Here is a 13,890-nt window from a genome sequence, read left to right as displayed (position 1 = left end):
CACCTTGTTGTCTCGGATTCTCCAGCATCTGCAGTTCCTACTATCTCGGAGCTGAGTGATTTTAGCTTTATAGATCGCATGTGGTTGGTGTAGATATCCTTGTTCGTAGTTTTGACAACATTGTGTTCTGAGCTTCATCTTCTGAGGGATGTGGTATACTTGTATCTGGAATTCACCAGTAATTAAACAATTTGGGTTGTATCATGGTAGAGAGGTTCAAAGTAAAGTCTGAATAGGGCCATCAGGGAAAGATCAGGTGTTCACTTACTGTTGGACTGCATCAACACACCTGTTGACCACCAGAAGTGGAATGTTATTTGGGAAAGCTGAGTATTCTCCTGTTTCTAATCTGCTTCACTGCTTGTTTAAGGTCTTCATGAAAGCTTCTTTTCTCACAATCTATTTTATCAACAGTACTATAGTTACAGTTCCTTTCAGTTAACTCTTGTTCCTAATTATTGTACTTCTCTTCCTCCAAGCAGAGTCAGTATGGATTCTCAGTTATTGCCAATTCCCCTCTGATTCATTCTGTGAAATCTTTGGAAGCTTTGATATCCCTTTGGCTTCCTTTTGTCTTACAATGTGAACATTTTAATGTCCCAGTTTTATGTTACAACTATGTTTATTGGAAGTTGCTGATTTTTGAAAGAGTATGGTCTTACTGCAACTAGCTGCACTACTTAGAAGTAACCATTCATTTAAGGTGTGACTAGACAATTTTGTTAGGCTATGAATCATGGAGGGCATTACAAATTGTCCTGACAATATTTGATATTCACAGAATTGTTATCACGCAGACAATGCTATTTGTCCTATCGTGTCATATTTAGACATAGTCTGCAACTGATCATTTGTCACTAAAATGGAAATCAAGGATTAATTCTTTTCTCCCTTCTCTTCATTGGCCAATGTACAAAACTAATGTTCTGCCTGAACTCAACTTGGACAAATCAGCTGCAGTAATTGTCAACAATTGTGATGTAGGGAAATCCTCTCCAACGATAATGTGTTTATTTTTATCCAGTGCATTACCCAAAAAACTTTCTATAAAAGTTAAAGCTTGGACTTCGTTGGTGTTTTGACTTGTCCTGTATCAACTATTATTTTCAAGCAACATTTAAAAAGTTGGCAATTTTTAGTGTCTCTATACTGACCTGTTGGTGAACCTGTTTGTTGCTCAATTTAAAAGGAAGCTGTATCATTTTATAAGCATTTGTGTATGTCACGCTTCCTTTTTTATTACCTTTTTATCTCTTCTGACATTTGCAGCAATTCTTATTCAACTTCCTCTTCAAGGAAATTACTTGAAACCATGAAAGTGCATTTAAAAAGAATAATGCTGGCTGGCTAGCACATGATAGTTAAATGCTATTTGCCGAAGATTTGCTGTAGTAGTTGCAGACCTTCTTGATTCACTTACTGCATTGTATACCTGCTTGCCAGAAGTTCTGATGTCGTAAATTTTTTTCATAGACTATTGAAATATGAGAGTTCGTAAATTCTAACCACCAATGCTGCTGTTGTGTCCTTTCAGATCCTGAGCCCTCTTTTGGTTTTATTACACTACCACGACCATTCAAAGTGAATGGAGAACACAAGGCTACAGTTATTTTCAAGTTCTAATTGTCCTTGATAAATAAGCCTTCCATTTGAAGCAGTAACTTGTAGAACTTGGTGATTTAGTTGACCACTTCTAATGGCAATAGAACCAAACACATATTGTGCATGCTGGTCAGTCCGTGTAAGAGTGCCAGCTTCCTTGTCTTATTGGATATTTGTAACAACCTGATTAGATTCTGGACCTAAAACTTCAGTATCATAAGATGCACATAAAGGTTTGAATTTGTAATCTGTAGTGTTCTTAACTAGTTCGTACCAAATGTTTATTGGCAAGCATCAAATTAAACTTTTATTAAAAAAGATCAAAGCCATCATTAATAAATGTGCCCCTTTCGCTTCTAAAGAGATTCTAGTATGTACTACTACACTGACAAGCGTGTATCAATCAATACTATGGGGCTAAAATGCTCATTTTAGAAATGCACTAGATTAAATAAATACGCAAATAAGCCTATATTTGTCAACAAGTGTACCTTTACCTTGTAATTTTCCAGTTTGTGATGACTGCAATTTGCTCAGCTGAGTGACAGCTTTATAATTTTGGTTGTAGCCAACTGCTTTTCAACTTTTAACATTTTTTACCCTTCAGACTAACAATGAAAATAACATGTTTACAGCAAGGGAAATTATTCTTAATTCAATTTTCTGTGCAGTAATATAGAATGATTTTGTTTAAAATTGAGTTTAAGAAAAAGTAATTAAGGCAGAGATATACATGACTTTCTGATTAAAGCAGTTTTTCTAATCATAGTGGTGGAACTGGAGTCTATGTCCTATGTTGCAACTCATTCCATTTTATGTTATTGCTTGGCTGGTGCTATATTCTGTTTCTGACCATGACATTTTGGAATGTGACTCTTGGTAACCTTCTGAATTGAAATCAAGTTACTTAATCAACAGGATGGCAAGGTGAAATGTTTGTACTACATTTACTGAAGCTGGCAAGAAATATTCAAAAATGCATTTGGCAGCTTTGTTCAATTAAATTGTGGAAGTTGTTTGAGTATTGAAGTTTACCACAAGAGTAAAGGATGATGAGGAAACTTGAAGTGACTGCAAATGAACTGTTAAGATTTCAGTAGAAGCTAGAGACAGTGACGGATATGTCATGAGCGGAATCTAGAATAGTGGGGCTTCGGATAGGTTGCGATGCAGATCTGTTAGGTCATTGCCAAGTATGAGAAATATGATGCTAAGAAACATTAAAATTTGAGTCAGTTTGAGTTCAATACACATTACTGGACAATATCATAGTTTTTAAAATTCAGTGGTTGGGTCAGGTTAGACTAATTACAGGATTAATTCTGAGATATTTAGAACAGAACAGGAGAAGCTTCTTCACACAGATGAGACTTTGAAATTTCCTTCCAGGGAGGCATGAAGGGGTAGAGGAACAAGAGTTCTTAACTCATATCATAATTATTTGGTCATAAGCCATGCAAGCCCTTTTGTGAACTAGGTTGGCCGAGTGACATTTTTTTTTTATCTTGTGACTTCTTATCTTTCTGGTGGTACAAACAAACCAAGGTCAGAAATGTGGAATTGTCCCTTAGCATAATTCAGCATCTGCAAGACGGGGGAAAAATTTGCACATCTTGACCATTGAGGATTACTGCATGTAAGATGTTATTCTGGTCATCGTCTCTGTGCAGACTGTTCTCTAAATTACTTAGACTAATCCCCATCTATTGCAGTCTTCCCAGAGCCTTGCATTTGGCTTGATTTCAAATTTATCCTATGTTACTCTCTCTCAAAGGCTTCAATGGTTCCTTCAACTATTTTTCATGACAAAATGTTTCATTTTTTCAGTATTTCTGCATAAATAAATTTGCTAATTTTAATGTCTGCCTAAATAACTCTGTGTGGATCTAATTGCCTTGATAAGGGCAAACAAAGCAAATTCTGAATAACTTTTTGTTCTTTTCTGTAGCACGTTGATATGGAGAACTCATTTCTCTGTGGATACCTAAAGATCAAGGGGCTCACTGAGGTAGGTTGTTCAGAATACAGATTGAGCCAAATACAGTCATTTACTAAAATAGTTTTTAAAACCAGTCAGCCAAAACTGTATCAATAAGCAGTTAGCATCTTTCAGTTGAAGTTCAACATCTTTATTTCTGACTTGTATGATATGTTGTCAGCCAAGAGAAGTCCTTCCAATGTGTTCTCCCCTTGCAGAATGAAATTTTCTTCTGAAACAGGTGTGTCTGAACTGGAGTGAAAACTTACACTCCTATTTCTTTTTCCTTCTTATGGCACCAAGTTATTGGATTACAGTAAAGTGCCAGATACTCTCAGGTTACCATTAGCCTAGATTGTAAATAATGGTGACCATTTAATGGAAAGCATTATAACAAAATCCAATCTGCTGCTTGCCCAAAGACTGTATGTGTAGTTTCCACCAGAGATTTTGACATTGTGATCAGGATTGCTATTTTGATCATTCTTTTGCTTCCTTAGTCAAGAGAGATTACAGTCGTAGAGCTGTATAACAGACTGTCAGGTCCAACTTGTCCATGCCAAATAGATCCCCTAAATTAATCTACTCCCATTTGCCAGCATTTGGCCCATATCCCTCTAAACCCTTTCTATTCATAAACCCATCCAGATGGCTTTTAAATATTGCAATTGTACCAGCCTCCACTTCCTCTGGCAGCTCATTCCATACATGCACCACCCTCTGCATGAAACTGTTGCCTGTTAGGTCCCTTTTAAATCTTTCCCCTCTCTCTTTAAACCTATGCCCTCTAGTTTTGGACTCCCCTACCTTGGGGAAAAGACCTTGGCTATTTACCCTATCCATGCCCCTCACGCTTTTATAAACCTCTATAAGGCCACCCCTCAGCCTCTAATGCTTCAGGGAAAATAGCCGCAGCCTATTCAGCCTCTCCCTATAGCTCAAACCCTTCAACCCCAGCAACATCCTTACGAAACGTGAAAGGGTTCAGAAAAGATTTACAACATCCTTCCTATGGCAGGGAGACCAGAATCACAAGTAGTGTTCCAAAAGTGGCCAAATCAATGTCCTGCACAGCTGCAACATGACCACCCAACTCCTATACTCAATGCATTGACCAATAAAGCTGCCTTCACTATCCTGTCTGCCTGCACCTCCATTTTGAAGGAACTATGAAACTGCACTCCAAGTATCTCTGTTCAGCAACACTCCCCAGGGCCTTACCATCAAGTGTGCAAGTCCTGCCCTGATTTGCCTTTCCAAAGTGCAGCATCTCATGTTTAGCTAAATTAAACCCCATCTGCCGCTCCTTGGCCCATCATCCCATCTGAACAGAAGTTTGGTGTGTTTTGCCAAAATAACATGTATCAAGAGTCAAACCTGATCCCTCTGATGACTATGGATCAACATTAGTGGTATGTTTATCCATCGGACCTTTGTGAAAACCGTGGAATAATAAAACTGATTCAACATTTTTGTCACATTATCATAAGATTGAGGACTTGAGGAAAAAGTATTCATTTTTTTCTATAGGTGACACTGCTTCTGCAGATCATGGTAGTTTTAGTCTTCCATATCTAGAAATAGGGACCTTTTATAAACCGCAAAGACTGTTCAGTGTAATATCATTGACTTTTCCCAAAACCTCTCCTCTTACTCAAAATTGCCTTCCACTACTTTTACATTTTTCCCTGCAATTTACTGTGGAAGATTACAATACAGCTATGATGCTGTTTTGTTTTGAACAAGAATCCATCTGATTTTTCTCTGTCCTCATTGTCTGAAAGTGTATCTACCCTATTAACATAGGGAATAGGTTAGCTAAATGAGCTCAGTTAAACCCTGTCATGATTTCAGAAATTTCAATTTTATCACTTTGAAATCTCTCTCTTTAGCCAAAACCAAGTTAAAAGTCTAACCTTGTGAATGTTTGGAACTTCCTTCCCCTGAGGGTTGTGAATGTTCCATTGTTGAATATATTTAAGTTTTGAAGTGGACTGCTTCTTGGTCTCGGGGAATCCAGGAATATGGGAAGCAGGCAGAAGATCATCAATGAACGTATTGAATGAGAGCAGGCTCTAGAGGCCGTATGATCTACTCCTCTTATTCTTGTGTTTATTATAATTAACATACAGTATGACATACCAAAAAATGAATCAAGAGTAGGATTAGGCCATTCAGTTCCTTGATCCTGCTCTGCCATTCAATTGCTAAACTGATTGTTAGCTCAAATCCATAATTCTGCCTTCCCTAGTAACCTTTCATCCCCTTGCTTAACCAGAATCTATCTACCCCTACACTAAAAATATTCGAGGACCTCTGCTTCCAGAACTTCTCCCAGAAAAATAATTGTCTAATCTCTATTTTAAATGGACAACCTCTGATTTTAAACAGTCACTCTTAGATCTATCCTCTCCATTTCTATTCTGCGAAGACCCCTTAGGATTATATTTGTTTGAATTGAGTAGCCTCTTAGGCCTCTGAACTCCAGCAGAAATGATCCTCACTTGTTCAACCTTTCCTCACAAGACAAGCACCCAAAAAACTCCCGGGTATTAGATTTGTGATGAAGGCAATAAGAACCATAGAATCCCTACAGTGTGGAAACAGGCCCTTCGGCCCAACAAGTCCACACCGAACCTCAGAGCATCCCACCCAGACCCATCCCCCTATAACCCACCTAATCTACACCTCCCTGAACATTATGGGCAATTTAGCATGGCCAATCTACCTAACTTGCACATCTTTGGACTTTGGGAGGAAACCCACGCAGACACGGGGAGAATGTGCAAACTCCACACAGACAGTCGCCTGAGGCGGGAATCGAACCCAGCTCCCTGGCGCTGTGAAGCAGCAGTGCTAACCACTGTGCCACCGTGCTGCCCCGAACAAAAGAAGAAAATTTACATTTTGCACCCTTGCTTAAATAATGTGACAGTACTTTGCACAGTACATCAAGAGGAGTATGTCACATGCCATGTATGAATTAAGCATAACCTCCCCATTTCTGCATTCAATTCCCCTTAAGATAAATGAAAATATTGTACTGTTATCCAATTACTTGTACCTGCAGATTAACCTTTTGCAATTCATGCAGGAGGGTACCCAGATCCCCCCGCAAGTCAGAGTTCTGCAATCTCTCTTGCCATTTAGATAGGATTTAAAAAAAACTTTCTGCCAAAATGGATAACATCACATTTGCTACGTCTTTGCCCACTCACTTAATCTGTCACTATCTCTTTTTGTTACTTCCTTTTGTCCTCAAAACTCCTCATCCTCCCTATACAGGAGTTCTGCTATAACACGATAGCTGCGTTCCTGTGCAACATTGCATTATAGAAAATTGCGCTATAGAAATAATGGGGCCTATGGGAAAAGCGAGGTTAGTGGCAGACCACTGAAAAATATCACTCAAAATCGTTCAAAAATCACTCAAAAGCAAAGAATAGCACAGTTTGAACAAATAATTCATATCTAATAATGAAATAAAAGTAAATTTAACACCTTACCTTGAAAAATGTGTCAAGATGACTTGATGGGGAGGAGCTATGAGGTTGCTCTGTTGTTAATGCAGGGGCTGAGGGTCACCATCATCATCATCATCACCACCACCACCTTCAGATTCAGTTGTAGTTGCAGGGTTAGGGCAAAAAATAGTTCATCCAGAAGTGGATGCCTGTGGTTCATTGTCTTCTGACTATTACTTGGGGGTTGGCTTAAAAAGGGCATTCAGTTTTTGCTGCTTTGCTCTTTTTCTTCTTTCATGAAGAAGCTGTTCATAGGGTACTAATAAGATCTTATTCCATGAACCGCTACCCTGTTGCAATTCTGCATTGTAATTGTTGTCCTCTAAGAGCTACAACTGCTTCTCAGTTTCCCTCTGGATATAAGATAAAACAGAAGTGGAAAGCTCTGGTGGTGCTGCATCCTGAACTACTACTACATATCTAGCTTCCACTTACCCCGCAGTGACAAGATGTTGTAGATCAGCTGTAAACAGGTCTTCACAGTGGGACTCGAGCAGCTCTTCAACTTCTTCACTCTCCACTTGCTTTGCAAGATCAACGCAATGTTATTTAATTCTTGGGAGCTCTTCTGATGGATCAAAGCCTCAAATCGTAAAAAATAATCTGGGAGAAGCTTCTGCCAAACTGCATGCAAGCAATCCTTCCTGACATCACCCAGGCCTCCACGATCATGTTAATTGCATTCTTGATGATAAAGCTCTTCCCAACATTGAAGAACGCTGTCCTTATCCCCCTCAGTGGCTGCAATCAGCCTCTTAGATGTGCGCCTTAAATAATAAGCTTTAAAAGCTGCTATTGCACCCTGGTCCATGGTTTAAGGAGAGAGGGTGTATTTGGGGGTAGAAATTGCACTTTGATGTTTTCAGAAAGCTCACCAGTAGTATGAGGATGGCTTGGCACATTATCCAGGATGAGGAGAATCTTAAAATCCAAATTTTTTTTTTCCTGCAATACTTTCTAAAAACATCTTCCAAAACATCATCAATATTTGCCATGTCACCTGACTACTTTAGCTTGACCTAGAGTAGACTTAAGGTAACTTTATGTTAACGTTGCGCATTCTCAAGACAAAGTCTGCGAAACGATCATGTGATGTTGACGCGTACTCCTCTGCGCAGTGGTAGAATCACGTTACAGCCAGCACAAGTTCATGTTTTAAAAATAGTGTTCCTTTATTCGTCAGTTGCATTATAGCCAATTTGTCTTGCCGGAACTCGCATTTTAGCCGAGCCCCCTGTATCTGTCATCAATGAATTCAGCAACTATATCTTCTGTCCCTTAATCTAAGTGACTTGTACAAATTATCAACAGTTGAAGTTCTAGCACCGATCCCTGTGGCACAGCTCTTGTTGCATTTTGCCAACCTGAAAAAAACCCATTCTTACCTAGTGCCGTCCACCTGTTAACCAGCCAATCTTTTATGTACTCGCTAACCAATTTTTTTATTGTGGAAGTTAGCCATCAACATGACTAGATAATGCTTCAGTTTAATTCGGTCACTAACTTGGAGAGAGGCAACCATGCATACTCAAGACTCTGAATTGGGACTTGAACCTACAACATTTTGACTCCGGTGGTAATACATGCCAGTCCAATCAAACTACAATGAATGTAAAATTGGTAAAAAATAAGTTTTGGACTAACCTACAGGAGTAAATATCCATTCCAGTCTACCTTATGTCCATTAAGGATCATATGTGCTTTAATCAAATTGCCCTTCTGTCTTCCAAATGCTGGTGGAAACTAGCCCAGACTGTTCAAACTTTCCACACAAGACAAAATGCTCATTCCAGGTGTCAATTTTGTAAACCTTCTCTAAACAATTACAATACATTTTATATTTTTTTTAAATAAGAGACCAGAACTACACATGCTATGCAAGTTCTTGTCTCACCAATGTTGTGCATTACAGAGGCATAATATTCCTCCTTTTCTGTTCAATTCCTCAACAAGGGATAACATTCCATTAGCCTATATCCATTTATCCTCCTGTGACCTCTTCACAACATGTTTTTCTACCCATCTTTTGTCATCTGCAAACCTTGCCTTCACTCTCCTTAGCTTAGTCATTAATGTAAAATGTAAATTGTAAAATGTGGAATCCCCAGTATAGATCTCTGTGGGACTCGACTCATCTCATCCTGCCAACGGGGCAAAGCCCCATTAATTTATATACTACATTTTCTGCCAGCCAACCAATCTTCTGTATTACCTATAAACTATGAACTCCTACTTTGCACAATGAACTTAAATATAGCACCTTATCACTTGCCTTCTGTAAGTTCAAGGTCTTGGGCCAGGCTTTACTTTATCCACAGTCATGTTACACCTGCAAAAAAACTCCAGTAAGTTGCTTAAACATTTCCTTTTCACTAAACCAGGCTTTCTCTTTGAGATTACTTTGAGTTTTTCTACCTGCAGCTATAACCTCCTTAACAACTTATTCTAGCACCTTCCCCGTGACATGTCAAGCTAATTGCAGTTTCCTGTTTTCTTTCTACCTCCCTCCTGAATAGAAGAATGCTACAGAACCCCCCAATTGAAAAGAATGCACTTGTACTATGATGATTTCCTTTTATAGACTTGTTCTTCCTTTTACTAAATATATGCATCAGTATTCAATGGCACTTTTTAAAAATTACATTTGCTGAAGTGACTGATTTGACTATTGCTGCAGTGTCTCTACTAGATTGACAATCTAATGAAACTGAATTCTGTGCTGGAAATACTCCGATCTGAAAGTATCTGTGGAGGCAGGAACAGTTAACACTTGAAGTCAAATATAATTTCACTGAATCAAGGTGGAAATATGATCATTTTTATGCTGTTAAAGGTGAGAGGGAGAAACCACAGAAAGGAAAGGATTGGAGAGGGTAGAGGATGGGAGAATAAGTGAAAAAAGCTGTCATGGAGCAAAAGAATAGTTTGAAAAGAAAGCTCCACAGCTACCTTGTTCTACACTTCTTTACATCCTGCCTCCTGTGCAGACTCCAGTCCGTTTTCTCAGCTTTTCCATCTCAGTCACTGTTTTCATGATGCAATCTTCCACAACAGTGCTTTCGCTTGTCATCTTTTCCTCAGTGGCAATCCACCATTTCTCTCGTGTCCATCACCTGCTCCCTACCAAAAAAAAGTACTTAGTCAGGGCTGTCAACCACATCCAGCTCATTTCCTGCACCTTTGTTCTCAGCGCTTCCCTCCTTCCCAGAGCTGTGATTGGTTTAGAGCCCCCTTCTCTCCGCTTTCAGCTATGCCAGCAACAACAACAAACATATTTTCTGCCACATCCAGCATGATGCCAGCACCAAACATATCTATCTTTCCACTCCATTCTGAAGGAAACATTCCCTGCATAACACCTGGTCAATTCCTCTATCAACCCGCAAACACACTGATCCTTCCAATGGCACCTTCCCATGTCATAACAGGATATGTAACGCCTATTCTTCTCACAGTCCAAGACCGCAAATGCTCTCCTCAGATGAAGCAGAGTTTAGTCATAATTCTTTTAATTTAGTATACACTGCTCACAATACAATCTCCTGTTTATTGGAGGAATGAAAAGCCACACCTTCAACAGCCGACAGACTGGGATGTTGGGGGTATTCCCTACCCAAAGTCCTCAAAATACCTGGATAAAATTCAATCATGGGGCAACCAGTCAGACAAAACTAAGTACGACTGTCGGAATCTGAGAAAGTCCTCCTCCAATCAGTGGCTGCAGAGAGTGGGAGGGAGTGATAATATAGGGGCAGAAATTTTAAATGTTTTAACAAAGGAATACTCAAAACTGGGAACCGGGAAAACCGAGGAAATGAATTCCTTGCAAATTGATGTGGAATCTCTAGCTTGAGTCTGCAGGAGTTCACAAGCTGCAAAATGAGGGGGTGGGCAAAAATGTTGATACTATTGCAATGAACTTTGAACAATTTAATACTGAAGTTTTTTTTTCATAAAGATCTATAATTCTATTTCTGTGCAAGTCTAAATTCCCCTCCCCACTTAGCACAAGGCAAAAACAATGGGTTTTGTTACTACATGACTGCATTATTTAATGAAGAAGTTAGTAAAAATAAGAAGTGAGCCTCTGAAAACCAAGAAGTGGTTGTGAGGAAACCTTGAGGACCTCTCGGGCAGGGAATAGTTCGACCACTGTTCTGCTCATTTGGCAAGCTTCCAGATGCTTGGCATTTTAATTCACCACTTTAATGTCATGCTTGTTTTGCTTCTTTTCTTTTGATTCATTTGTGTGATTTGGATGTTGCTGGTCAGGCCATCACTTATTGCCTGTGAGAAGATGTTGGTGAGTTGCTTTCTTGAACCACTGAAGTCCATGTCGTTTTGGGTACACCCCTAGTGCTGTTAGGTTGGGTGTCCCAGTTGGTTGCAGTGTCCACGGAAACTTAAAGAATAGCACTGCGTCTTCTGATTAGACTTTTTTTCAGCTGCTTGGACTGAATTTTGATTTCAGGCACTTAAAACGATCAACTCTGTGCTCTAGTTTGATTATTCTTTTACTTTGTACCAGTCATAAACTTGATTTTCATATTTCTGCTTTTGAACAGTCATTTGTTATTATGCTATTCACTCTTAGTCAAGGCAGATGCTTTTTTGATGTTTTGTGTTTTTTTTTTCAATTTTTTTTGTACAATGCAGGAGTATCCAACCCTTACCACCTTCTTTGAAGGAGAAATCATCAGTAGAAAGCATCCATTTTTAACAAGAAAATGGGACGCAGATGAAGATGTGGATCGAAAACATTGGGTCTGTGAGAAAATTTTCACACTTTGTTTAAGAGATTGGCCTTGTTGACTTGGTTATGCACTGACCACACTGGAATTTAATGCAATTTTATGTTGTTCAATTCAGATGCAATATTCAGTATGCATACAAAGCTTCACTTTCAATCTACGTTAAAAACACTTCACTTGAGTACTCTAAATGCTGGCCTCTTGGCGTAGCTGATGCCTAATCAGGCACTTAACCAGTTCAAGCTAATAGCTCAAATATTACCATAACTGAAAATTGTTGGCTAGGCGTAATATCAGACAGTTGATCATCTTTTGACCCTTTGTCTCAAAGTCTTGTGCGACGGTTGTTTCTGAAGAGAGGCTGCAAACCTCTACTTCTATGTTGTTTTTCCTTTGATATCTAAAATGTTCAGATGTGCCCCCTCAAATGTGATCATCTGTGGGGCTATGTCTTTTCCTTTGAACAACTTAATGCTGTTTTCACAAGCTATCAGTTGTGTGCAAGACAGAATAAACTGTTTAAACATCCATTGTCTTCGAACCTCTCAACTGTCTTGAACGGCTGATCTTGTTGCACAGTTCTTTTGTTGTGAAATGCTTACAAGGGAGCCAGTTCAGACTTGTTTCAGTAGTTTAGGTTTCCTTTGCTTGGCCATTTTTCTTTCCAGCACACTTCAGAAACTTCTCTGACTAGCCATTTTAGATTACAGCATGGATATTATCAGTAGGACAAGGAAGGAAGGAGTTTTGGACAATTAACTTTGAATTCCAGGTCTCTCCACGTGATGGAGTTTGAACTCCTGTGTGCATCTTTTCCAAGTTTGCTTTCTTGGATGTCAGTCTCACTGGCTTGGCTGTCAATCAGGCAAACAAGATTCCAGAACAGGAAACAAGCAGATGGTTTGATTAGTAACCAGGGGAGGAGTGAATCTGCTTGAGAGTCTCTTTGTGACTCAGGCAATTGAGGTCAGAGTTGCGTTCTCCTGTTACACATGTAGTACATAAAGACACTTGCCTTCTCCATGCTACTTCAGGTTTCTTCAGTGCAGAAAGCCATCTACCACTTCAGTAGGCAAAATAAGCTGCTACTCCTCATGAAAAATTCAAGTTTTTTTTATTACATGTCCCCTGAGAGGAGGGTTGACTGATTCATGCTTATGCAACCTCTCTTAAATCCGGGTTGGCGTTCCTGTAGTGTTTACACTAGCTCATTGTTTTCAGATTGCTTTGCATGAATATTGTGGTCGTCAGAGTGCAAGATTCTGATGCATAGGAACAAGCGCTTCAGCTCATGATGTTGTGCCAAACATGACACCAAATTAATCAACTCCCGTATGCATGCCCATGGTCCATATCACTGCATTCCTTGCTTATTCATGTGCTTATCTAAAAGCCCGTTAAATGCTCCTGTGATATCTGCTTCCACCAGTGTCCCTGGAAACGCCTCACATCTCCTTTGAACTTTTTCCTCCCTTATCTTTAAATGCATGTCCTCCAGTATTAGACGTTTCAGCTCTGGGGGAAATTGATTCTGTCAACCCTATCCATGCCTTTCATTATTTTATCAATTTCTATCACGTCTCCCCTCCACCTCTGCTGCTCCAGAGAAATCAGTCCAAGTTTGTCCAGCCTCTCTGTATAGCTCATAGACTCCAATCCAGGTAGCAACCTAGTAAACCTCTTCTGCACCCTCTCCAAATCCGCATCCTTCCTGTAATGTAGTGACCAAAATTGAAGCCAATACTCTAAGTGCAGCATCATCAAACTTTTATAAATCAAGTTAGTAAGATGTGACAAAGCCATGCTAACTGTCCCTAATTGAGCATTGCTTTTCCAAATGTGCGTAAATCCTATCCCTAAGAATCATTTCCAATAGCTTCCCAACCACTGAAGTGAGACTCAGTGGTCTATAATATTCTGGATTATTGCTATTTCCTCTCTTGAACAGAAGAACAACGTTATGACTGGCCAGTCCTCCAGGACCCCTCCAGTGACTAGTAAGGATACAAAGGTCTTGGTCAAGGCCCCAGCAATC

At 39.5% G+C, this 13,890-nt stretch overlaps 1 protein-coding gene across 1 annotated transcript in view; it reads left to right on the top strand.

The window, feature by feature from the left end:
* LOC109934171 (glucose-induced degradation protein 4 homolog) overlaps positions 1-13,220 on the top strand; it is a 23,322-nt gene extending 10,102 nt beyond the window's left edge. The window contains exons 2-3 of the mRNA XM_048593168.1: positions 3,551-3,610; positions 11,761-13,220. Of these exons, the coding sequence (XP_048449125.1) occupies positions 3,551-3,610; positions 11,761-11,916 (216 nt within the window). The 3' untranslated portion in view covers positions 11,917-13,220. The remainder of the gene's footprint in view (positions 1-3,550; positions 3,611-11,760) is intronic.
* The last annotated feature ends 670 nt before the right edge of the window (positions 13,221-13,890 follow it).

This window comes from Rhincodon typus, unplaced genomic scaffold (assembly GCF_021869965.1).
Source record: "Rhincodon typus isolate 14 unplaced genomic scaffold, sRhiTyp1.1 hic_rhity00002422, whole genome shotgun sequence".
In the NCBI taxonomy this organism is placed as follows: domain Eukaryota; kingdom Metazoa; phylum Chordata; class Chondrichthyes; order Orectolobiformes; family Rhincodontidae; genus Rhincodon; species Rhincodon typus.
Note: the sequence above shows the minus strand (reverse complement) of the source record. Positions and strands in the feature narration are given on the sequence as shown.